Source organism: Dermacentor albipictus, chromosome 2, assembly GCF_038994185.2.
Source record: "Dermacentor albipictus isolate Rhodes 1998 colony chromosome 2, USDA_Dalb.pri_finalv2, whole genome shotgun sequence".
In the NCBI taxonomy this organism is placed as follows: domain Eukaryota; kingdom Metazoa; phylum Arthropoda; class Arachnida; order Ixodida; family Ixodidae; genus Dermacentor; species Dermacentor albipictus.
In genome coordinates, this window is record NC_091822.1 from 197,725,046 (window position 1) to 197,751,334 (window position 26,289).

General features: G+C 43.8%; 1 protein-coding gene across 1 annotated transcript; it reads left to right on the top strand.

Moving 5' to 3' along the window:
• The first annotated feature begins 97 nt into the window (after positions 1-97).
• On the top strand, positions 98-23,001 carry Pat1 (Protein interacting with APP tail-1). The gene is made up of 14 exons (XM_065427629.1): positions 98-290; positions 712-800; positions 2,635-2,795; positions 8,346-8,469; positions 9,161-9,329; positions 9,462-9,518; positions 10,484-10,516; positions 10,605-10,676; positions 12,994-13,095; positions 13,553-13,677; positions 13,785-13,870; positions 14,119-14,309; positions 18,643-18,808; positions 22,373-23,001. Exons 1-14 carry the CDS (start codon positions 156-158, stop codon positions 22,609-22,611), a joined length of 1,749 nt encoding a protein of 582 aa, XP_065283701.1. The 5' UTR covers positions 98-155; the 3' UTR covers positions 22,612-23,001.
• Positions 23,002-26,289: the final 3,288 nt, after the last annotated feature.

Here is a 26,289-nt window from a genome sequence, read left to right on the forward strand (position 1 = left end):
TTAATTTCAGCGCACTAATATATAACCATAGTTTCTTATTTGGATGTTCCTTGATAACAAATAACTTGTTTCTCAGGCAATTTTTTTTCCCCTATCAGACACCAGGCTGCCTCGCGAGCAATTGCGATTCGTTCTCATGTCAATTTAGGAGTAACATGGCTTCCCGCTTAGAGTGGATCCCAGATTCCCTGTACAACTCGGCTGTTACTACGCTGGTCAATAACTACCCGATCTTTCAAAAGGACTTGCGGTATCTTCCGGAAAGCATCGCCTTCGACATATTATATCAGGTGAGGCCCGGCGAAGTGTGGACCTTCTCAAGCCACGAAACCACACGCTAAACTAATGTTCTTTCATGACTGTATGACCCGTCTGCTAAAATGTGGGCTGGATAATCCACGTCAAGGTGTTATTCTGTCGTTATATTTTGATATGTTTCGCACTTGAAAAAAATTTTAGAAGGGATTAGCGTGTACGGTGTCCTATGCAACTCCTCACCTTGTCGGCGGTGCATCAGGAACGCAGTGTTGCACATCAACCGATGTTGTGCATTGCTAATTCGTAAATAACTGGTTAAATGGACAATCGAGCATTTCCACGTTTCACACTCGAATTGTGTACGGCGGTAATAAGTCTCGGTGGGCAGCATTGAGGCGACCTTATTACTACACCGTGGATAACGTAGATGTGTTTTGCTTGTTTGTTTTGCAGCTGTACAAGCAGAACAAACTATGTTTTCTTGGCTTCGAATTTTACGATTTGGATATCTTCGCAAAGATTACAAAAGTGAAAGACAAGAGGTATGTATTCTCGCAATTTATTTTTTTTCCAGCATATTTAAAACCGCGCTAGAGAACTGTAAACATAAAGACTCCACAAGACACTGCTGCGTTGTCTTTCTGATCGCAGTCCTTTCGCGCGGTTTTAAGTATAAACTGACTCGCCCAACTTTCAATACATATGTGATTTTTTTTTCATTTTGACCCACATGTGCACCTTTATGACGGCCGTTTCTTTGTAGCACGCGAATTGTGAATGTGTACGTGAATTGTGGGGTTGATCGATTTTTCTTTTTGTCTGTGGCTCATGTAATCAGCATTCCCCCCCCCCCCCTTTGTATCTCCGCGGATTCCCTGAAGATAGTATGATTTACTATCCTTTGCCACCTTTGTTTAATCATTGCTCTCTGTGCTCCAACTTTTGGCTCAGCATGCACAAATGTGTTGTCTTTATCGAGATTTCATTGTGAACTGGCTGGTGTGTGCTTATAAAGGCTAGCCCTCCTACACATTTAAATAATCTAATCATCTTGGCATATCTATCCAGCCCCATGTTCTTGGTGTCTATCCTGCTGGGTTTAGAGATAATTTCTATGGCTTCCAACTTTTATGGCTTCATTGTAAAGTGCCTGATTTTTGGAGCTTGATTACAATTGTCAGAATGACACCAACAATTTAATTATTTATTTGTATCCAGTTTATGACAGACTACAAGTACAATCACCGACTGAATTTGAGGAGCCTGATTTTTCTGGCCTGCTTGATTATTTGAACTTACCTGCACCACCACCTGATCTTCATAGAACCAATGTATAATAACAACCCAAATTTCAACCACCTATTTCATGAATATTATAAATATTCCTGTTTGCCTGTACCACAAATCATTCCTCTTCACAGCATCACTACAGGACAAAGTCAGCAAATTTTTTTGATGAACAGTCAGCATTTTGAGTCATCAAACAATTCTAGTATATTTCATGATATTTTGATATAATTGACTTCAACTTTATTAATTTTCAAAGTTTAAGTATTTTCCACTAAGCTTAATAGGTCTACGTCAAAGCACATTTTGGTCTGAAATGCACAAGTGGTACTGGCACTGTGCAGTTTCTGGCACATCATTTTGTTTTCAAGGGGCTACTTTCGTTTTGTGAGAGAAATAAGCTTTTAAGCGGGCTCAAGTTCTCTTATAAAACACTGCACCTATTTTCATGAAATTTGCCTCTGGCTACCACAGAATTAGGGACACACCTGAGAATCTTGTTTAACTGTCACATGCCTTTAAGTAAGGCTATAGCTCTAGTTACCTCATGGCCACAAATGCATGTTTGCCATCGTGACAAGGTTCTGCTGGTTTGTCAAATCATGACTGTTGTACATAGCTGCTCACCAGCTGTTAAGAACCCACACCATCAGGCATTCAGGTGTATGGTGTTTAAGAAGCATTTTCTCGACAAAATTAATCTGGAAACATCACGTGTTTCCAATGAACACACATATTTTTGCACCAATTACAGTCATGCATGTAAGCAACTGTTTTCCAATAAATGAAGAAATGTGTTCAAGGTCAAACAAATTTGTTTTTGTTTTGCTATATGTATTCTACTCTGAACTGTGCAAATGACAGACATTTGTGACCTAGGGTCTGTCAGCAACATTACAGCTTTGTGCAATTATTTGTTTGTACACAATTTCTGATTCATTATGTACTTCAAATCTAGCATACACCTTTTTATTCCGCAAATTGAAATTCATGCAAATACTTTATACTAGAGACTTTCTACATAGCGCTATCTCCTTTCTTTTACAAATAAAGTGAAAGTTGGTTTCCTCAGCGTTTATTAACTTTCAGGCACCTCCTGCACCACTGCTTCCAAGCAGTCATGGACCATGGCACCCAGACAGCACATTTGTTAGCCGAGTCTTATCACCGACGGTGTGCATCTGCATCACCGAATGCTTCGCCACACCACTACTCATTTGAGTACCTCATATCTGTAGGAATATCTATTGGTGAGTTTCATTTCTGTTGTACAAGGGTTGAGCATATGAGTTACATGAACCTGGTATTTGGGAGTCGATGTTGCAGCTCTTCCTTCATCTTAGACAGCAGGAAAACAAACACCTAAGAATTAGTGTTGCTGTATGGTGTGTCGGACCAGAATATTACTTTTAATATTAACAAATTACACCGCAGTGACTACTTTGCCTAAATAAATGTACGCCTGTGCAGTTCCAAGAATAGTAGTAGTTTATTGTATTAAAGGGCCCCTGAAATGGTTCGAACAAATTTTGTAGATGTGTAGGGTACAGCTTAAGTAGAACATTCGCACCACAAGTTAAGTGAAGCGTTACGTGTTAATGGAGCTACAAGCGATTACACGTTACCCTCCTCCCTAGTCATGCTTTTCCTCCTCAACTCATTCGCCGAGCGATCAAGGCTAAGCTCCATCTTCACTGGTTCTGCGTCATGATGCGACATCACATCGTCCACTTCCGGTTGTTTTGGAGCTCGCTCCCGCCCACACGAAAACTTTCCACTAGCCGCTTGGCCGTCGACCCCAAGCGAGAGCTATGAAAGCAGTGCGCATTGCGAGCATTCTGTCGTAGCGCCGAACGTGTCTGGTATTCGGGTAATCACACACTAGCTGAACGTTTCGACGGAACGGTGGAGGCATAAACTCAAGCTGATGAAAGAACTTTAGTATAGACGTATGTGAGCTGCCTGATCGGTCTTCACGGTCCAGCCACCGTTGGCGCAGAACTTAACCAGCCAAAGAAGGAGCTAATATTGCTCTAACCAAGTGTAAGACATCTTAAACATTTACAAAAACAATGTGTTAACGATTACACTCCTGTGAAAAATTTACACCAGCAGCAAAGAATACATTTTGTTACTGCTACTGTGTGTGGTTGAGCTCTATGCCACTAAGTGGCTGCACCGTGCAGCCCATTCACATTTGCACTTCTGTTCATTCCCTGAAATGACACGCAAGGGGACACGGCCAGGCCCTCTGCCCTTGCGCTTGCATTTACCCTATTACCGGAATGCGAAATGCTATTGCGTTAGTAATCTTTCGGTGTAAAGTGATGGCTGCAATCGCACAAATCCTGGCGCCGATCGGATAGCGACAGTCCGATGCGCTGCAGCCAACCTGCTCGTCTACTGGCTTGCAGAGGGACGCGATGTCGCTACTGGACATATTGCCAGTCACTACGTTTGCAGTCCACAATGCAACAAACAAATCATAACGTTCGCAAAAAGACAGACACTGACGGCGGAGCTCTCGTCAAAGACGGAGCACGTTGTAACACAAGCAGACGACACTTGTTGTGTGCCGGAAGTGCTTAAGCGTACTGAAAAATTGTTCTTGTGCATTCTCTTTATGTTACTTTCTTCTTATAAAAGCAAATTAACTAACATTCCAACTATTGCGAACATCATTTATTTACCATAAAGCTGGAAAAATTATTGATCACGTGCCCTGGTCAGCCAATTGGATAGGTCGCCCCACTGACGTCATATGGGTGATTTCTGTCATATGGGTAGGGGTGGCTTAAAATTCCGCCGAGCAGTGTGCTGCGATCAGCAGTGATGTGCATTTTTAAAACCTTATAATAAATTACACGCTTTACGCGGAGCACTTAGATGTGTCAATTAATAATCAGAACGACCTACTCTAACGACTCAGTACATTTGTAGAAAATCATCGAAATCGTTTCAGGGTCCCTTTAATGATAAAACGAAGTAGGAATTAAAGGCCCGCTGGCATTGCAGCTGTCTCACTTTCCAGTGGACACCTAGGCTGCTATTTTATAATGATGCCTTTTGCTCGATTCTAAGCCAGTCTCGTCATCCACAGCTCACGGCCAGCTGATCTCGTTGATAATACGGCGGAGAGTCGCTCCAATCACTGACGATGTGCTATAGCATGAGGCATTTGCACCTGAAAAAGCACCGCTACAAAATAGCGCCCCTGAACTATCCCACAGCCATGGGAGAGATACAGGCAAAGAGCAAAGATAGGGTGAGAAGAATGTTACAATAAAAGAAAGGTAAATAGGGCATAAGTGAAAAGGGGACAACTAAATTGTGAATAACAAATTCGCCCAACTTTCTATTCTTTTGCAAACTGTTGTTGCCATGCCAGGTGAGGAAGCAAGTTTGTGATTGGAATATCAGGCTGTTGTCTTCCAGAACAGATAGACGGATGCTTACGCTATCGATAGACAAATGCGGTACATTTTTTTCAAAAGCGGTTCCAAGTGTATTCTTTCCCTAAATATTTTGTAGGCCTTTAAAGGTGAACTGTTTATTGGGGCATATTGTGTGTCCTATATGCACTGACTTGGTGCCTGGCTTACTGAAGGTTTGATTGGCCAGCTGCCACCACAAGAATTTTCTTCTGCTGCCCCAACCCCCTGATAAGTGCACACATATACTTGTGTGGTTAATAAGCTCCGCTATAGACTTGTTGCAGTGGGTTCATCTATCAGGTGCCCAAGGTATTTGAGGACACAGGTTTGAATTGCCATATGCACTAACGTTCTCACTCTGTCTGTTTAGGGACTTCTTTTGCACCAATCCTTCTGTCACCTATCTAGCACGTTCATTCCAGTGTATTAGCTTCCAGTCTGACACAGGAGATGAAGCCATATGCCAACCAGAGTAATTTGGAAACTGCTATATTTTCAATGTCACTAAATCCTTTCTTTTCGGGGTGAGACTTATTTTATTGCCAATTATCATTTGTGACAAAGAGAAAATCGTTGCCAGTGGTCGAACGCCATTCAGGTAATCGAGTTTCTTAAACAGGTGGAGGCCACGATGAGTGAGAGCCCTGAAAGGACAAATATGGCCATTGCAGACTAGCGTCAAGTGGCAGAGTCAGCAGCTAAACTTTTGGTGCACAATGTCACTAGGCACCACTCCTAGTAATGAATTTCCTTGCTCCCACGGGTCCTAGCAACCCGAGAGTGACATGCTATGAGGTTCTGCTGCCACGTAGCCCTCAATGTAGCATTCTAGTTTTCATGCAGAGCTTGTATTGCCTTCTCGTGTTGGTGTTGGTGTTGATGTTGCTGTATCAAAAAACTCAAGCTGTGCGAAAATAAAGATTGCTTGTCGGGCTGTGGATTGGGACCACTGATCTCTGGGTTGCGAGACCACCACGCTAACTGATTCAGCCACTGTCGGTTCATCATTCATCTATTTCTTCATATGCATGAAGAAGTAGACGCAGCGCAAGGCATGAGCCGATCACAGGCGTCCCCTCCTTTCGGAGGAGGGAAAGGGCACGACAGCATGTTCGCTTGCCTCGCGCCTGCCGTTTCCCACCAGTTAAGACCCAGCAGTCAGATGAAGAGGCTGCGTTTGGTTCGTTTTGTCGAAGAGCAAGCTGCGTTGTAGGAACGGCAGCGGGAGCGGGCCACACATTGTGCGTTCAGGTGAAGAACATGCAGTGTTTGATGAACGCCGTTGGGAACTCACTCGAAAAAGGGCTTGTCGTCGACATGCGGACTTCACTGTGAGAGAATGCAAAGCCAAGGCGTGACGACAATGAAGAGGCGCGGATCCCGAGCTTCGCTTGCACCCCTCTTCACAGTAGTGGAAGGGTGGTAAATTGTTTCACTATAAACCTGCTATGCTGCTATGTGTTAAAGGCGTGACTAATAGCAATACTAACAAACAGCTACACAATGCTAAAAACTCGCTAAAAGCTGCTATATTGCAAAACCGCTGCCCAAAATCAACATTCATTATCTGATTAGAGCATGCAGTCACTATCGGAGCCGAATTTAGTCAGTAAATTGAGGCTAGGTACGGTTTTATTCAAGTTTTAGAAAACAGCAGTAAAAAAAAAGAATGCAAAAAGTTTGAATTGAATATATCGCGAATGTAGTCTGGAATACCTTCTGCATCTGATACTTTGTTAAAGATAATTCTATGTGCGTGAGCACAAGTATTAGTATGGACTGAATACTGGGCACGTCCTGCTAATCAAACTTTCAGAGCCTGAAAATTGGATGTGGTAAATTACCATTAATTAAAATCCACATTATTAAAATATCGGCTAGGACAAAGACTATTGAACTGCAGGTCAACTTCTCAAGTACCATGTGTTCAAACATTGTCTTGAAAGCATTAATTATTTTTTTCTTGGTTGTGGGGATGCGCGACCCTCGCGCCTCCCCTGATAGCTTGTTTTCCCGCATAGCCCCGTCTCCGTGCGGCGTCGCCGCGTGGGCCGCGTCGTTGGAGTGGTACAAGCGTGGTGCGAGAGATGGCGCGAGCGTCGCGCCGTTGCGTGGTTACTTGGGTGCGGGAGAGACAAGGCGCTCTCTCTTGGGTTCGAGACAGCAAGCGGGACGGACGTGCAGCGACGCTCTTTCCCGGCGGGTCGGCGCATGGCGGGGACGTCTCCCGCGTGCGCGCCGACCCATGCTTCTGCGAGACCACCTCGCGTGGCCGCCTCGCGTGGCCGCCTTCGAACGCGCCACGATTCGCGTGACTAAACACGCGAACGACCAGGCATTGGGATCCAGCATGGGGCGAACATATTCGCTCACGAGGACGCGGTGAGTCGGACTTCTAGATTTGTCGCGCACCCATCGGCATGTTTTGTGGATAGCAACTCGGCTAGCAGGCATTGATCTATGAAAGGTGCAATAAATGCCCTTGTGATTGTTTGCACTACTGTGTTGTCATTCCTTTGTCCCAAGAGTACCGGTGTGAGAACCCCACATCAGACCCCACATGGTCTACTGACATTTTAGGAGTTTGACTGACAAAAGTAGGCTACGGCTACCAGTCAGTAACTGTAGCAGCAAGTGAACGTACACCTACGTTAATTTGTAATGTGTGAAAAACATCACCATGCACAGACCAGTAAATTTCATGGCTGTGCCAATTTAGTGTCAGCAGCAATTTTTTCTCTCCTCTCTTCCTCCTTTTTGCCTTTTTTGTGCATGTGCACATGTGTATCATGGCTATGATCACATAAAGCCAACACTTTATTGGCTTGTTAGCTTCATATGGTCAGCACAAAACATTTTACTCCTTGGTTCCCCTGATTCCTTTCTGGCACACACTTATGCACACAAATTGCATCCACAGCCAAAAAAAAGAAAGCAAAGGGCGGAAATGGTTTTTGGGACCTATACCTAAATGGCACAGATGTCATTGCCTTTGTTGAGATGCACATTTCCATTTAAAAGCTGTTTGTAAAATTTTTCATGGCAGTGCCTTTTTTGTTGATTTTATCAGTGTTGACAGTGAGGTGGAAATATTTGATTGTGTGGCTTTGTGACAAGCAACTGCTACTAGCACACTGCGAGTGATATGCAATGAGCATTTAAATAAAGAATAGTTATATCCTGTGTCTAAGTGCATGGAAAGCTGAACTCTGATGTCGAGCTCTTTCCACACAGGTCTGTGCCAAATAGGCTTTCAAATATGTTGGGCACACTGCACGGGCATATCTCTAGTTTTTTTGTCATTGTTAATTTGTCAGCACATTAATGGCTGCTTGCTCTGAGGATGCTTTGGCTTTGTGTGTGCAGGAAATTTCCTCAGTGATGCTGGCTGGTTCCGTGAGAGTGAGAAGGTTCTGCTTAGCTGTCTTTCATTGTGTCGTAAGATAGATGACTACAAGCACTGGGTGTCTGCGCTGGAATGTTGCCTAAGGTGGGTCTTGGTACTACCTGTTCGGATGCTGTGTTGCCTACTGGTCACTTTTGGCAATACTTTCACTTTTTCATAATGTCGGAAAAAGAAAAAAGTCGGATGCAGATAAGTAGCTACATGCATCGTTTGACATGATGTATCTCTGCTTGCCATCCTCTAAGAATTTGTTCCATGCTAAGAGATAACCTTTTGCCATTCAAGACAATAAGGCTCAGTAAAAAGTGACAAAGCCTCTTTTTGTTTTTTTTTTGTAATCAAAAACAATGTAATTTGCGTTTATTAGTGGTTGGCTACTCTTGATAAATTGTTGCCCTAGTGGGTATACATCAATTCCACATTTCCATACTCCATATTTCTGAAGTGCTGGTCCCATTCGGTCCTCTCATGTTGCTCATTTTGTGATCTACTGATGCTGTGCTCTTGGTAACAGTGGTACATTTATATTTTAGAACTATGAGTTATCATTAAGTCCCCCAATTATATAATCATTTTTCCACTTTCAATGAGAGAACAATTACATTCCTTTAGAAGTATTGGAGATGTCTATGTATAGGACTGAAGCTCAACATTGTCCTCTCTATTTTGTTTGGTGGGACTGATGAGGCACCTAGTAGGTCGTGTTTTCAGCATTCAGTCCAGCAGTTGCACCTGTTTTGCCAACTTTTCTTTTGCGGTCACACTATGTTTACAGGCTACTGCACGTGCAGCAGTCATACTGCAAGTTCACAGAGGCCATGGATACCTTGGAGGAGACCAAGCAGTACATTGTCAAGCTCACCAACGTGGGCCACTCGCTCAACCTGGCGGGCCTCTACTCTGAGTTCTCATCACTCTACTCCAGCCGTAGCCAGTATAAAGAGGCACGATGTCTTTTGTCTTTCAACACACTAGCAGGGCACAGTGTTTGCCTTGTTTTGCTTGTGATGGAAACTGTGAAAAGACTGAGGACTTCTCTGTTTCACATAATGTTTGGTTTTGTCTTTTATGTGCAGGCATATGAATGGGCAATGCAGGCTTTAATGCACCTAAATTCCAATGCACACCCTAAGGTAAGTGGCAAGCTGTATGTTAGTTCTTAAGTGTTAATGCAGCATTTATAAATTGAAGAACACCATCAGAGTCTTCTTTCCTTTTTCTTTTTTGTGTCAAATGGCCCATTAAGTGAAAAAGCCGGCGGTGTCTGCAGGAGAGAAATGGTGCCTGAATTCCCATTGGCTGCGACGACATGCCTAGAGTATGCGAGGTGCGCTCGTGACACTGGCTCGGGCCTTATTGTAGCAGAGTGGGCGAAACAGAGCACCTGCTGCTGTGTTAGCACGCCAGGCATTGCCTGAAGGGAAAGAGCATCGCCGCAATGCTACATCACCAGTGTGCCTCGACAGAGCAGATATGGCACCGCAACACCACACAATGCCTTGTTGGTCGCTGCTGCTGCTTGCATAGTCTCTCGTCGCACAGGACGTTGGTGACATGCGACGTCCATGACTTCTCAGCAATATCACCGAAACTATTCTGGTCTACAGCCAACATGCTAACGTAGAAACTGTACAAAAAAATTAACCCACACCAATTTAATAGCAAAACTCAAAAACATTACTTGCAGTGCAAACCTCGAAGGACGGCTCAGCAGTATTCAATTGGACATTAATGCTTTCATGTTCACAACTCATTAAAAAGTGCTTAGGTGTCCTCATATTTTTGATATAGTACTATTCACTGATAAATGCATGCTTTATTCTGATAGTGTTGAAAGAGTTTGTTTTCCTTGTTGACATGTATATTTCATCAGTCTAGTTTGATGCAGTGATGTTTTGTATATATTGTGGCAGCGTGCTTGCAAAGCAATGTCTTTGGGGAAGTGTCCTGACATGCACAGCCTTTGATGTTTGTGTAGGATGATTGGAGCACTTATTTGTTTCACCAAGCTCCTGTTGTGACGAAACTTTGCATGTATGCTTTTGTGTTGGTCACTGTTGAAGTACATTGTGACTGACTGTTGTGTCCCATGTTTCAGTCAATTATTGATGTCCTCCGGCAAGCTTCAAAAGTGAGTGACACTTCACCACTTACACTGCTCAGTGGAGCATGTCTTTTAATGAGTGCACCTAATTCCTTCCTTTTTTTTCCTTTTTCAGGCATGTGTTGTAAAAAGGGAATTCAAGCAGGCGGAGCTCCTGATTAAGCAGGCACTTCACATGGCCTGGCAAGTACATTTGTTCCCAAATTGTAATATGAATTTAGAATAGCTGTCAGAATATGAATTTAGAATAGCTGTCAGTTGGGTATGTCGGTAAACGTTCATGATGGAAAAAGCCCTACTAAAACAAACAATGTCCTGTGTTCTTGCTAAGTCTCTGCTTTAGTGGTGCTTTTGCCATCATTATGCATCACACAGCTCGCTGAAAATGTTGGCAATACTTTTGGCCATACTTTGCTTAAAGGCAACTTTGCAAGGTGTCAGCACCAGCACTGCTGCTCTCATGGCAACTTCTGGATAGCAAGCACAGGGTGTCCAGTATGAAATTGTCCATTCAAGGACCCATATTATAATTGCACATAACACAGAAAGTTTACTGAACTCTCCCAGGCTGATTGAATCATGTAGAACCTTGTGGAACCTGGAAAACATATAATCCAAGGTAACTAAAAATTTGGCAGACCCAACTGTTGTTGACATCTGCGTAATGAGAAGTGTTGAGCAAATCGTTGCAGCACGAGAAGTAGATGCGTGCTGATCTGGTGGTGCCCGAGCCGACCAAGTCCCGCATTATTCCAACTGCAAAACTTCTAACTGTTTGGTTGGAAGTTTTGACGTGCCTACTCTGCGAGAATTGTGGCACAAGTCGCTGAAGCGCATCGAGCTCATGAAGCCCAAGTGACCGAAGATGCACATTGTCATTTTAAGACAGCGATGGGAAACCGAAACCAAATTGAGCTGGTGGGCAACGGCAGAGTACGATGCCGCCAGAGCAAGACATGGCACTCATTTCATGCCACTTGCAGCAGGGAATGGCAGTGCGCTTCTTGCTCTACACATGCTGTGAAATAGATGGGTGAAGATGCTTATCGCAACAGGGTGGGTGGTGATGTACTACAACCCGCAAGGAGATTTACTGGTACTGGAACAGAAACCTGTGAATGTGGCGGCATTTTGCCTGGTGTGTACTGTGGGGAAACTGTTATGGGTGCCTGATGCTCTCGGTTGCTTGTGCCTCACACCTTTTCTTATTTACATGCAATCTAGTGGCCAGGAGGTGCATACGATCTCAGTTTGGCGATACATATAATGAACATCAGTGCCAAAAAAGATCTCGTTTTTCGGGAATGTATTAACTGGCAAAAAAGAAGTATTTTTTGCATTCTCGATTGCGAACATTGGCCCCAGGAAATTGTATGAAACAGGATTGTATTAGAGATTCTACTGCAGCATGTAGCATGTTGTTAGTCACCTGCAGTCCTTGCAGTCAAACTTTATGACAATGTCGTGAAATGTAGTGCTCTAGTGCACATCTAACAGTGACATGTGTATGTGGCACAGTGACTACTGGTGGCAACAAAACCAAGTCTCCTTATCTGTGCTTTGCCAGAAGAAACAACAGAGGCAGCTTTTATTTGTGAATTGTCTGTGCCTTCAACAGTAGAAACCACAGAGTTATCTGATTTCTGAACAGGAGAGCTATTTCCAATTTGTACCTTTGTGAACCACTTAAGGGTAGACATGAGACAAACACTGAGATGTACAAACAGGAAAGTGCAGGCTGTCGGCTGTTTAGTATCGCTCACACAAGGCAAAGTGGCACCAGATGTGATTTGTTGGGAACTTGTTTTGAATATTGTTTCTTTTACATTATTACAGTGGACTCTCTTTAAATGGAATGTCTAGGGACCAGGGAAACTGGTTCCGTTTATCAGGAGCTCGATTTACTGTGAGGCAAAGCTGAATAAAATTGCATGAACACAAAACCAACCAACCCCGAGGATGGTGTTCCGTTTAAGAGGCAGTTCCGTTTAAGCAATTTCCGTTTATCGAGATTCCACTGTATTTTTGTTAGATATTCTACTGTAACATGCCCAAAATAGTGGATGGCCTGTCTACTTGATAAGCAAGAACATTCATTGTCACGTGATATGGCTCTGTTATTTCCCTCTACCCACCGCAGTGGCTTAGCAGCTATGGTGTTGCACTACTAAACACGAGGTCATGGGATCAAATCCCAGCCGCAGTGGCCACATTTCGATGGGGGCGAAATGCAAAAACGCCCGTGTCCCATGCATTGGGGCCATGTTAAAGATCCCCTGGCGGTCAGAATTAATCCGCAGTTCCCCACTATGGCATGCCTTATAATCAAGTTGTGGTTTTGGCAGGTAAAACCCAGCATTCAATTTAATTCATTATTTCTCTGAATAGTTCTGATCTGCTTCTTGCTGTTACCACTGTCTGCTCAAACTATGTTTACTGGTCTGCTCTGTCAGCTGCAAGTGGTCGTAACAACTGCATTTGTTTCTTTTCTTTCCCACAGGGAGCATTTTGGTCGGGAACACCCAAAAACAGCAGACACCCTTCTTGACTATGGCTTCTACCTGCTGAACACAGACTCTGTGAGTCAATCTGTACGAGTCTATAGGGTGAGTAAAGTAAACATATTAGCATCTTTTGCTGCTTCGGTGCATTTTTATGGTGTGTGGCATGTGTCAATGCCATGACACTTGCCGTACCAGATTTGCTTATGGGTAACCGTTATGAGATCAACCAAGCACTAGTACATGGCTGGCGTTTCCAGACTTAGCAGCCTTAAAGGAAAGTAGTTCACTGCTATACTTGCAACTGATTCCTACACTCACGTTTTGCATGGGTGTTAGCCAGCAGTGCCTGACACAAAAATGTACTTTTTATAAAAAGAAATTACCAGGTCCACCCATATTACCTCGCAGTGTGAGAATTCATAATGCTCAAACGGTGAAGAAAAAGTGGCCAAGGGCACATGGGGTTCTTGTAGAGCCCGTAAAGGGCTCTTAAAGCTCAGTTGTCTGGCATGTGGGGTTCCACCTAATTTTGGCGATATTTTTTATGTGCACATTGCAGAAAGTCTTGGACATACGGCAAAGTGTCCATGGTGGCAACAACCTCCATGTTGCCCTTGCACATGAAGACCTTGCTTACTCATCCTATGTTCTCGAATACCGATCTGGAAGGTTTCAGAATGCAAGGTATTCAGTGGTGGCTGTTCTTGTATACTTAGCTCCTGCATTGCTTATTTGTGCTTTTGCATCTTTGCTCACTTTTTAAGCAATGTCACACCATCTGCTTCCTGCAGAGACCATGCTGAAAAAGCCATGCAGATTATGACCCGTCTGCTTCCTGAAGACCACTTACTCCTGGCTTCTTCAAAAAGAGTGAAAGGTGAATGCATATCATCCTGTTTTTTTGTTGCTGATAGTGTAGTAAGTTAGAAAGGGTGAATGTGTACAGTAAAACCCAACTTCTGTTACACTGTCATATTATCTTTAAAAATAAACAGCATCTTTTTCACATCTATTTAGCATAGTTCGTCATTTTTGATCGTGTAGCACTGTAGTTCTTGCAATGCGCAGTCTAGCCAGAAGCACACAATGCTTAGTGTTTTTCAGAAGGAAATGTCTTGCATGCAGCGCTGATCCTGGAGGAGATAGCCATTGACAACACCGACAAGGAACAAGAGATGCGGCTGCTGCAGGAAGCGTTGGATCTACACGTGTCGGCACTGCGCCTCTCATGCCAGGCCTTTGGGGAGATGAATGTTCAGACAGCCAAGCACTATGGGAACCTTGGTCGTCTCTACCAGTCCATGCGACGCTTCAAGGCATGTATAAATATGGCCATTTGTTATGTTTTCATGACCCACTACAAACATTGACTTCGTGATGCATCAGCACTGTGAGATAAGCACCACATTTGAAAGCTTCCCCTTTGGCTTATATAAAGAAAAGCCATGTGCATTGTTTGGGGAGTGATAGTCTTGGAGAAGCACAACATGTGCATTGTTAGTTTCAAATGTTTTGTTTCATCTCAAGTTCTTTGAGACATAATTCAATAGCTTTTTCTTCTGTTGCATTGCATGTATTTTATTGTTTAAGGCAGCTTAGAATTTGACAGTTTGTAGAGATGTATAAATATTTAAAACTGAATGCCAATTGAACAGTCCTTGCTGTTCAATTCAAGTGCATTACTACAGTCGTATCTTGTTAATTCGAACAGGCTTAATTTGAACATCCGGTTTATTCGAACTGACGCCGTGTTCTTGTAATAGTTATGTGCATTCCAATGGGCAAAAACATCCGGTAATTCGAATGCACAAGCATTTGTAAAATTCGAACATACAGCGCTCTGACAGTGCTCTCTGCAGCGCAACAAATCACGCGGCGGCACCTCCGACCAGCATTGCTCTGAGCCCGTCATAGAGAAAAGGCTTAGGAGAAATCGCTCAACGCCACGCATGGAAAAAAAAAAAAAACTGTGGCGGAAACTTAATCTTCTCTCAAATGGCAAGGTCGCTGTTTCTGCATCGCGACACAAGATGACCATTATGCCTATAATGCCCCAGCCACACTAGCGGCAAAACATGTGCTGCAGGAGGGAGCAGTTCTGGGCCGATTTTTCGTGGCTCGCCATGGCGGCAAGCAAGCCGCGAGCGGAGCAGACCAATAAGAGTTGCCTCTACAGTGACGCACGCACGGGAAACTGGTATCATGCGGACCCGTTTGATCGCTCTATTCGTACTCTCATCAGCTTTCACTCACATTTGTTTTGGTTGGCTTGATTGGAAGGGTGCGAGCACGCAGAGGAAAGCAGCAGTGGAGGCCCAGTCCTGGCCTCGGCAACTCGGCTGCTTCGGTGGTAGTAGGTGGCACAGGTAATTAGCACCATTCAGCAAGCTCGCGAGAAAGCAAATCCGTTTCCCTCCCAGCCTTGCTTGCAGCTACGCTCCCCTCTTAACACCCTCATCTTCAATGGTTCCCAAGGGCGCGCGCACGCCTCCGCACCAGCCTGGCGCAAGCTTAGCCTGCTCCTTGAAGTTTCATTTTCTGCCATTGTTCAGAAGGGAGCATTGGCCAGCGTGGGCAGTTTCGTGGTCCTCGCTCGCTGTGTGCTTGCGCGCCGCAATATTTCACTACTTGCACCGTTTGTGTATAATGCTGCAGTGTACCAACACTTCGAAAAGAAGTTCTTTCTTTAAGTCAAACTAATTTTCGGTCTTCATTGAGTTCAAATTATCGAGATTCGACTGTATTTAAGGATGTGAAATTTTCAAGTATTTATTTCTACTCGGATGTAAGCTACGAGTACAATCAGACCTCGATATAATGACATGGATATAGCAAATTATTGGGTATACTAACAAAGTAAATCTGAAACTTTTTTGCCACTATTAGTGTCCAACTAATATATGCGTATAACAAATGCAGTATTGGATATAATAAAGATATTTTCTTGTCGGACTCGACTTCAGTATAACAAGGTTAAGCTGTATAAAAACACTTACCAGAGTCTACAGAGAAGAAGAGCTAGGTATGTAAGTTGTGAATGTTCCAAGTGACCTGCTGGCAGAAGAGCTGCAGTTGCCACTTAGAGGTGCCAGTTTTTAAGCGAATTCATGGAGGAGTTAACTTCTGTAATTTCTAGTAATTCAGTCAGGATGCCTCACCTTTACACTGCCTACAAATTAGTCTTTTACAGTGCAGCTCTTAGGTGCCCATTCCTGTGTTGAGTGTCGGCGTGCCTTGGAATCGTACCTTGGCGTAAGTGAGCAAACAGGCACAGCGAAGGATGAAACAGCAAATGTGGAGCACAGCCGTGTATGAAAGATGGCGAGAGTGAAGATAGTGAGAGGAGGAAAGAGGAGTAAGATGGTGCAGTGGAAGCATGAGGAGAAAAATGTAGAAAGCCACCTTGAAGCACCACCAGATGGCACTCACGTCCACACGCATCTGTGGCATCTACGGCATCGGCTGTGCAGGAGAAAGACATAAAAATGAACCAGGAAGCTCGCACTCCCCACAAAGCATTCACTGCAAGCACTTCCCATTAAAGATTACGGTTGCATAAGCTGAAGTTGCCGGGAAGCAGCAACTGTGTGGCCGCTCTATACGTAGCGCCGCACATAGCGGCTCTGCCAGTTGGTGCGCTCATCGGTGCGACGCCTCAATATATGTATCGTGAAATGAAAACACATATAGAGCTGCGCTGAAATTTTTCATTAGGGAGTATTGTAATCGTCAGTGAATTTGTTAACTTAAGCAGATCAATTTTCTTATTTGCTCAATTTCAACATGTTTGTGTTCCTTTGAACTGATCTGCAGGCAGTTTCAATGAAAACGACACTCGACATGAATCTGATGGTGTGCCGTTCTTTTTGTTTCATTACTGTCATTGTCATGGTGCACTATATATGATTGCATTAGTTGTTGCTCGTTTACAAACTGCCCGGTTGGCAAGACATGTTGTTGTGAGTGACAACTATCAAATAATGTAAATAAAATAAGCCTTTTTTCTACCTTTTTACTTTCCCAATTTACTCCATGCAACCTTTCTATTACTTTGTATAGAAATTATAAAATACTTAGTATTATATTCAAACAATATTCAGTGGCAAATTTTTTTACACACCACTCTGGAGGATTGGCCAAGAATAGGCCCATACTTCAGTGGTGCTGATGCACTATTCGATCCAAAGTTTCTGCATCAAATAGCCATATACCTACATTATAGTTATAGGTTCGATGTTGTGATCTAACATTAATATGCAGAACATGTGTTCACTGGCACTATTTTGTAGGTTAATTTCCTGCTACTATACATATAAGCCAGTTTGATGTGCCCTACTTGGTGAGACAGCATGGAAAGATGTGAAACCCAAGGTTGTAGGAGACATAAGCTTCACTTTAAACACATCACTTTATGACATCCAGCTGATTAAATGGAGTGCTGATAAGCACTGGTTCGTTTGTGTAAAACAGAGTTGATGACAAGCAAAGGGAAATGTACTTAAGATTGCAGAGAACTAGAGCAGATTGTAAATTAGCTGGTACGGTTTGGGCATGGTTCGTATGGGACAGGAAAAATAAGAGAGTTTTGGGAGAAGCCTTTGACATGCAGTAGACTTTATTATACTGATCATAATGCAAACATGAAGGTCTTGCATTTGTTTAGAAATGTCATCCATGCTGCAGTTCCACCATATTGTGGCTATGTATGTTATTGGCCATTTCTTGGCTCGTGTGTAGTGTGGATTAAGCCGAACAGCTTGGCTTTTTTCCCAGCTTATTGCTAGAGTCGACCCTCAATGTAATGAACTCCAGTTTAGCCAGGTCAATGATAAAACAAACTTTTTCGTTTTCCAGTCTTAATTTCTTGAACACAGTGTATTTCTCCCTGCAGTATAGCAAAACAACTTTATACATAGCTGGAGTGTCTGTACCAAGGACTAAATGAAAAAGAAAATATTGCTTGACAGTGAATTCATCATTTGCACCCACTGTTTTGTGTGCAAATGCTGCCGGTGAGTATGGAATGCCTTGCTTTGCCATCTGTCCTGAAGGTACAGAAACTATGCTGGTTGTGCCCTGTTCTTGCTTGCACTCACAGATATGTTCCTAAATACACCAGTGGCCAGTCGGAACACCAATCGGAAACGAGCTTATAAGTGCCTCAGTGGTGACAAAAGAAACCTGCATTGTCTCAGTGTCTCTAGACAGTGTCATCATTGTGAACAATGTTACGGTAGTCTTGACCGTGACCTCACTGTGCTGTTGTACACAAACAAAATGGCAGCCTATTGTCGGTGGGTTATGACGACGGTGCACATGCATGTGTGATACTACGTGATGGCAGCGGCCAGCAGCAAGTGCGATCCAGGCTTGCTTTCACTGCAATCTCTGCCATGCATGCCAGTGCTCTTCATCCCACAGCTATTGGTCAAGTTTCTTGCAGCATTGTCGATAAGTGTTTAGTTAACTAGATGCCATCCACCCGGATTTACTTCAGTAGTATGACACTGTTATGTCGAGGTTCGACAGTATAGTAATATACAACTTTCTGTTGCCCCATACACCAAATCTTACATTCATGTATTATTTCTTGTTGGTCTAGTTGTTCTGACAAGTAAATATAAGGTGGAATATCTCAATGCTGTTCAGGAGGCGGAAGAAATGCATCTGAAGGCCATTGACATCAAAGAGAGACTACTTGGGCCTGAGGATTACGAGGTGGCCTTGTCAGTCGGTCACCTAGCTTCACTCTACAATTATGACATGAAGCTCTACGAGCAGGCTGAACACCTCTACCTCCGTTCTATTGCCATTGGTGAGTTTGCCAGAGGTCATCAAGCTTTATTGCTTATAAATTGCAAGTACGAGGAGATTTGCTACATTGGTACCAAACGGCACATTCGAGTTGTCACCTTTGTGTGCTCTCGTGATGTGCTTTATCTAAACTGGGCACCAGTGACACATTCGTTTGGTTCATTCATGGTGCCATGCTCCACTTCAGAGCCACCCGAGTTGCAAAGCTTGGTTACAGTAAAAGCTCGTTAATTCGAACTAATGAAAGTCGGAGGGAAAAAAAATAGCTCGGTTAAGGCGCGTATGTAGTCCGACGAAGTGCGAGCGCGCGTGCACACATGCTATGTCACGTTGGCGAGAACAACGTCTATAGTTCAAAGCACTGTTGCAGCCAGCGCAACCAGATACAGTCAACGTGGTCTGACGTGCCCAATGTCAAGATGGCTCTTGCTTCATCCGCACGTTCGTTGCGCCAACTGCGCCCACCCACAGTGCATAGCGCGGAGAAAAAAGGTGCCCGCACCATAGAGTTTCGTGCAGTAATTACTAGAGGGAACTCTTGCGCTAGTGTCTACAGGAGCAGCAATGAGAGCGGTTGCACCAGCATGGGAATTATGGGAAGTACATGGATTTGCTTAAACTTTGTCCATCTGGCTTCAAACGGCCTTTTGACTTTGTAAATTCATCATTTTCGACAATGTACTGCGCAATAAATAATTAAACATTATTTAAATTGTCCTGCGGCAGGATTCGAATGCAGGACCTCTAGCACAGAAGCCTGATATTGAAACCATTACGCTACGGAGGCATGCATTGATGAGCGATGTGAAACACCCTATGAGCAGGCATGCTCATAGGGTGCAGGCATGCCAGTGCCTTGAGACACTTAGTGCGTTTCGATTTGTCTACCTAGACAAGCTCAATCATTTCAATTAATGGCAATTGTGCATGTTCGCAGGTTCTTTTGCACTTCGAAGAGCATAGTTTGCTCTGAAACTTACGACAATGAAGGCACAAAAAGCGTAATAAACAAAGATACAAGAACACTTGAGTCCACAAAGATCCAACAAATCCATGAACTTCCCATCATTCCCATGGTGGGCAAATGACTGCAGCGCCAGAGTTCCCTCCAGTATATTGTAGGAAACTCTATGGCCCGCGCCACTTCGCCGACGGTCGAAGACAGCTGTTCAAAATGGCACGCAGGTTGGGGATCACTCTGCGAATGCTCTGAAGAGAGCAGCCGACGGCGCATGTGTTGCAGCCTAGAGGAGATGGCATTTCCGCTGGCGCAGCGTAAGCAGCGTAGCGCGACTGGCCGCAAACGCCGAACGCCAAAAACGTCGGACTATTAAACGCACCTTTGCGCCACCAACGCTCGCTGCAGGAACAAGAGCTGCGCTCTAAAATGCACTCGCTAAATGCATCACAACCTGCTGCGACGTTGGTCTCCGTTGTAATTTCGTAGCTGCACCGTCCAAACATGTATCCCAGCGATGCTTTCCTTAGAGTAACAGCCACGAATGTCAAAAGGTATGCTTTTTGGTACTGCAAGTGGCGATACACGTCACGGCCGCTATGTTTTAAACATTACCTGCTGTCGCTTCTCGGCAGAACACCTCATAGAGAAAGAGCGTAGCCTGCATGATGTAACATAAAGAAAGGAAACAAAATTTAAAAAATAATAATAATACAAACACGCAGCTCTCTCAAGATCTTGAAGATCTTGAGAGAGGGAGAGAATCAACCTGCAACAGAGGCGTTAGCCATGCCTGGCCAGGCGCAAACACGTCTCTCTCGTCTCTCTCTCCAGTCGGGCCGAAACGAAGGGCTGCAGATGGAAAGAGCAAAGCTGCGTGGCCGGCGCAGCGATGCCAGCACCAACAATGTGCTCCCACGGACTAGCATTCTCCCCAACCATAATGGCGCGGAGTTCGAATTATCGGTGGTGGTGCGGATTTCAGTGTGGATTAGCGGGATGTGTTACGTATTGCTTTCAATACATTGTTGGATGGACCGCGGTGGCTACTTCAAATTATCCGAAATTTCAAAAATGAGTTGCGAGTTAACAAGCTTTTACTGTACATGGCTGCTGCAGCTTCCACTGTTTGTGCAGTGTGAGCCATGATGGGAGCTATGCATTCACACGCTAAGTTTTCTGTCCATCATGTTCGTTTATGGTAAAAGTAACGCCGACATGTTTCTGCTTGTGACCTCTGATAGTTCTGGCAAATGACGGGACGTCCGGCTTGGGCAGGCTTCCTCCGACTCCAATTATGAGTAGGCTCTGCATCACTACAATCTAAGTTGAAGTGCAGTAGGAACTATGTAATCAAATGTGCCATAAACAGGGATGTGCAGCAGACTTAAAGATTAGTTTTCTTGCTGTAGGGTGAGGCAGCAGTGGCTTGTTGCTCTTCGAGTCAATAAATTTCTCGGGGTTCAATTTTGGTGCTGAAAATGAGAAAGTCAGTTCTTTCTCCTTTCTGGACTCTAGCAGTCCTGTGACTTTCTTTATTTTACATGTTTACCCTGCGCCTGAGGCAGCAAGTGTGACTCTTGTCCTGCATGCACAGTAAATCTGACATTTTTTTAGCGGGCTTGTTGGGCTCTATGTTCAAAAGGTGCATCATAGTCTCGACGAGAAAACATATATTTGTTGTGACGCCTGGTGTGCATCGCCAGGTGATCATGAAGATGTCGATTGTGAGATGTCTAGCGTAGCCCTTCGAGTATAAATGTGTGAAACTAGGCAAGGCCAGAGCACTGGCTGAGTATCTTGTGGGTCCTTCATCCAACTTTACTAAGCCGTGGTGTAGGAGGTGTGGTAGAAGGGAGATGAGTGCATGCAGCAGCAGGTCCAGTATATGCAGAGAGCGTCTGAAATTTCAGAGGTGCACTGCAGTGGCTCCAGGTTATTTACACCCATTAGTAGTGAGCCTTGTAGTGCGTTTAAAACTGGCCACACATACATTTTTGCATTCCTGACCTGCCAACCCTAAATTATGAAATGTATGCTGCCCAAAATTAGTAAAATTGGTGAAAAATACTAAGAATTCTTTTATTACTCAGGATGTTGACTGTTCAAATTGCAGGCTTGTTCTGGAGGGACGCAGGAACAGGCACTCTCAGAAATATTAGTACACTTTATTCCTGAAATATTCGCGTAACAGCATCCGAAATAGTGGCTGCTTCTGTGAAAGGGTGACACTGCTGCAGGCAGATCCATAGAATCGAGTGGCTCCAAATTGTTGGGCGATAAAAATTTGGCCGCGAGCCGTATTTGTATTTCTTAATTTGCAACTAACTGTACACAAATAGAAAATAAAAAATTGTTGTTGTCGATATGATACTTGTAAACATGTTTAAAAAAACTAGCATTTTACAATAAAAACTTAAAGGTTGGCAGGCATGCATTTCACCACCTGTGTTATGTGCCTGCTCTTGCTATAAGCAGCATTCTGCTGTAAGTGCTATGCCATTGTGGCAGGTTTACACAAAAGTCCGGTTGAACAGCCCATGCCACCAGGAAAAAGTGCACTTTCTTAGAATCTGAATTTGACTTCATGTTTTCTGTGGCTGGCAGGAACAAAACTGTTCGGAGAGGCATACAGTGGTCTGGAGTATGACTACCGGGGTCTGCTGAGGGTTTCTATGGAGATGAACAAGACCAACCAGGTGCTGCGCTACACTCGGGTGCTAGAGGAGTGGCGGCAGCTGCGGCAACGCAGCCTGCGCGAAGGCCACGATGCTTCCCCATTCACCTTTTGCGTCTGCAAGGTGCCCCCCGAGGACATCTACACATATGTCACCAGCCTGCGGTAGAGTTGCCCACCAAGGCCAGTTCCTGTTCATAGAAGTAATCAAGCCCTCACCAATGCCTGAAGTGTGTGTTCTGCCAGTCTGAGAGTTGGCCACCTGGCTTTCCTTAGTGTCAATTCCCTGCCCCCTGGTTTGTCCATCAGCATCACACTTCAGTTGCAGGGGCATACGGATCCCGCTTTGCCTGGTGTGCAACGTCTCGAAAACTTCTTAAAACTGTGTCCTCTCCTTTTTACCCTAAATGCAGAGGGATGTAGTAGTTGGGCTGGGATATCGAAGCCAGTGTGGCCATTTTGCATGAAAACTGCAGATGCATTTCCTTCAGCCTGTGCACCTACTGTGATTCAACTGTAGAACTCAAATGAAATTAAAAGTGCACTGCAGTCACTGAAAGTGTCCGTGGGCACAGATGTCTGTAAAACGGCTGTAGCTGTTTAAATTGTTCATAGCAGTGAGCAGCCGCAATCATACCTTCCTTATCTGCCTGCACTCACTCTGCCTGGTTTTGAAAAGATGGTGGGGCAAATGCACAAAAGGGTTATCAATTACAAGCTGAAGATCGGGAGTTGTGCCGCCCCCAGCAACATCACTGGTGTTTTGTACTGGTTGTTAGCCTGTGCTGTGTGATGACTGGTAAAATTGTAAAACAGTGGCTTTGAATTTACTTGCAGCAAGAGGTCCATCTGTGCATTGATGCTAGCAGAGTTTTCCCTGCGATGCTGTAAATTAGCTGCTGGGAGATTGTGTGCAATTCTATGAACGAGCGAGACGTGATGTACAAAAACAGACTTGTAACCTGCCAGCCTTCATAATGGCAGCTTGCAGTGGCAGAGGTTGTCATTAGTACTGTCACTTTCCTTATCATGTCATAGCATTTAGTTGCCTTGTTGATTAGCAGAAAGTGACATTTTATTATCAACAATTGTACTGACAATTCAGGTTGCAATGCAAGGCTTTCGTTCATACTACCAGCTTGCGGCTGCCATTTCTATATAACGGAGTGGGACAAGGCTACATGATTTTGAGGGAAACCCGTGTTAGTGGGACCTTGGCATTATTTTATTGTTAATGCTTTCTTTGCAAACAAAAATAATACGAGTCTGTTTGTAAGCTTATCAGCACAGTTTATCTATGTAAGCAGCCAATTTCAAGGAAATAGTGTTAGTGTTGCTTTGCTTCCTCCTAGGTGCATGGCTTGCAAAGGCTTGTCATCCATCAAAACAATGATATTTGAATGATGTGTGCTTCCTTTATTATTAGTGCCCTATAAATGTGAATACTATGGAAAGACAAGAGCACTTAGGTTTTTTTAGGCTCCAGGCACAGATGTAATAATGCATGGTGCAGAAGTAATGCAGCTATGGTAATTGAGAGGTCGTGATGGCGCACATAGCGTTTAGCTTCTCGGAAGTGAGCGTACAACCTAACGAAGAGTTGCTAAATCTAGCATTGCAACACAATTGACAGACTTCCTTGAGTTGTCAGCAGAATCTCCATAGTACTGTTAAAATATCTCAACTAGTGACTGTCTCATCCACTGCTGTCCTCGATGCAAATGTCATTCAAATACCAACATTTGCCAACTTCGTGTTGTGCCGGTCTTACCAGCACGTGCATATCATAATGAAGCTACCAATCCAGAAATAGGTCAGTGCTCACTGTGTTTTTTCCCATCATCCCCTTCTGACACCTGACGATGAAGCACTCACTGTTTGCTCTCACTGCGAGGGTGGACATCATACGCCCCTTGGCTGCGTTATTCTGAAATAGTCCACTGGCAATGGTGTTTGTATAAAAGAGACAATGTGCAAAGAACACCGCTGTGAAAAAGAAGAAAGGACACACACTGCCATGCTAACATCAGCTTTTGTGAATTGCATGCATGTCCCAATTACTGTTTAATGTGCCGTCCTGCATCCCTGATCACCATTATGCTGACCATGAAAGTCATCCAAACACTACCAGACTAGGTTGTCGCCCTCGGCTTACCGAGCTTCACGAGTGTTCCCACTTATAGTTTTCTGCACATCCCTTGGGCATAGAAAGAACATGCCCAGTGCAGGCACTAACAGTGTACTACCTAGCCAAACAGCACAGTGTCAAGCAGGACTCGGCAATCGGTTTTGCTCAGTTATTCTCCATACATCGCTTTTGCACAGACCCCGGAATTGCCTGTTTAGTGGACGCACACTGTAAAACAGAACCGATTAGTTAAAAATTACTGTTAAAAGAACTGGTCTAAAAAAAGCCTGCTGCTGTTGCAATAAATGAGTTTAGCAGGAAATTTGTATTTCTCTATGAAAAAGAGTGGCACTTTTTTTTTTCCACTGACCATTCTTTTTTTCACTAGATTTCTTAGAAAAACTTTGCTAGGCTGATGTTTATTGAATCAGTTTGACTGCAATCATCCTTACGTTTTACCGGTTGGCTCAGCAATAGCTTTTAATGACCAGAACTCGCAACATTGCACAAGAGTTCATCTCATAACATAGTTCAGCTTCGTATTCTTCTTAAGTGTGAACAGTTTAAGCTCATCTGCACTTGTGTATCTTTGCGCATCAATACATTTAGCAAAGCATCATTGAGCTTGATTTACGTTCACATATTTCACACTGCAATGTTTTGACTTGCTCACGTGCTTGCATACAGGTAATGTCCTAGATAAAAACCATATCCGTTTTATTTATTTGGGAACCTACATTGCCCAGTTGGGCATTATTGTAGGAGGGTTGAAACAGTAACAATAATGAAAATGTGGAAACAAACAGAAGTAACTATATCAAGGATATGAGGCTGAGGTGACAGTGATGAAACTGGATGCCATAAGGAACATGTAGAAAAGGCATATTTTGTTGGAACTGAAGATGGCATGCATTGTGGACTGCAGTTAATTCCCTTCTCTAAGGATTGGCTGCTGGTACGCTATCTGTGAAAGGTCTCTTGGTTTTTGACATAATGTTATGCTTGTGACTGTGGCCAACCTTGTCTATACTATTCACATCTGTGTTGCACTAAATAAATACCCTTCAGGTAAGGTTAATGTAGTTAAAACTGTCACTTTGCTTCTTGGTGTGCATCAACAATTGTGAGTGTGATATAGTATTTAGTGGAATTATGTGCTGTTACATGTGAGGCAAAGCTGATGTCTTGAAAGTACCATGCTTCTTAACACACCTAGGTTCGACTGGTGCAGGCATTGCTGTATAAAGTAGATGTATTCCTTTCTACTCGTGTACATAGTGTATTGCCCCCCGATGCTTAAAGTTTGCATTTGTGACTGACCCTTGAAATGTCTCAGGTATGCTTAGGTGGCAAGAAACGGTAGGTAACTGCTGTGTAATGTTATGCGAGCTGAATTCACATTGTGTTTCTTGTGCATTATTGAAGGCCTGCTGCAAATGACTGGTATGAGAAGGGGCTTTTCGTACATGCGTGCGCATTTTTTTTTTTCTACGTGCTTGGCCAGGTTATAATGGTACGTGCTTAGAGCTTTGGTGTTAAGGAAGAAGTTTGTTTTCTGTGCAAGTTAATCTTTCAGAGCTGGTTATAGCAACATTGAATAAACAGTCTGCTAAGGACCACCTTACATATGTAGTTCAAGGGAGTCAGCAGAACCTAAATTGCATGAAAATGTGCTGAATGCCAGATTAAATTTTAACTGTGAGCCATGAAAGAAAGATG

What these genes read in the sequence shown, in the direction of transcription:
- Pat1 (XM_065427629.1), top strand. Translation starts at nt 156, where the DNA reads ATGGCTTCCCGCTTAGAGTGGATCCCAGATTCCCTGTACAACTCGGCT. An exon ending in CCTTCGACATATTATATCAG is followed by an intron (nt 291 to 711) that starts GTGAGGCCCGGC and finishes TTTGTTTTGCAG; the next exon opens with CTGTACAAGCAGAACAAACT. An exon ending in ATCTGTAGGAATATCTATTG is followed by an intron (nt 2,796 to 8,345) that starts GTGAGTTTCATT and finishes TTGTGTGTGCAG; the next exon opens with GAAATTTCCTCAGTGATGCT.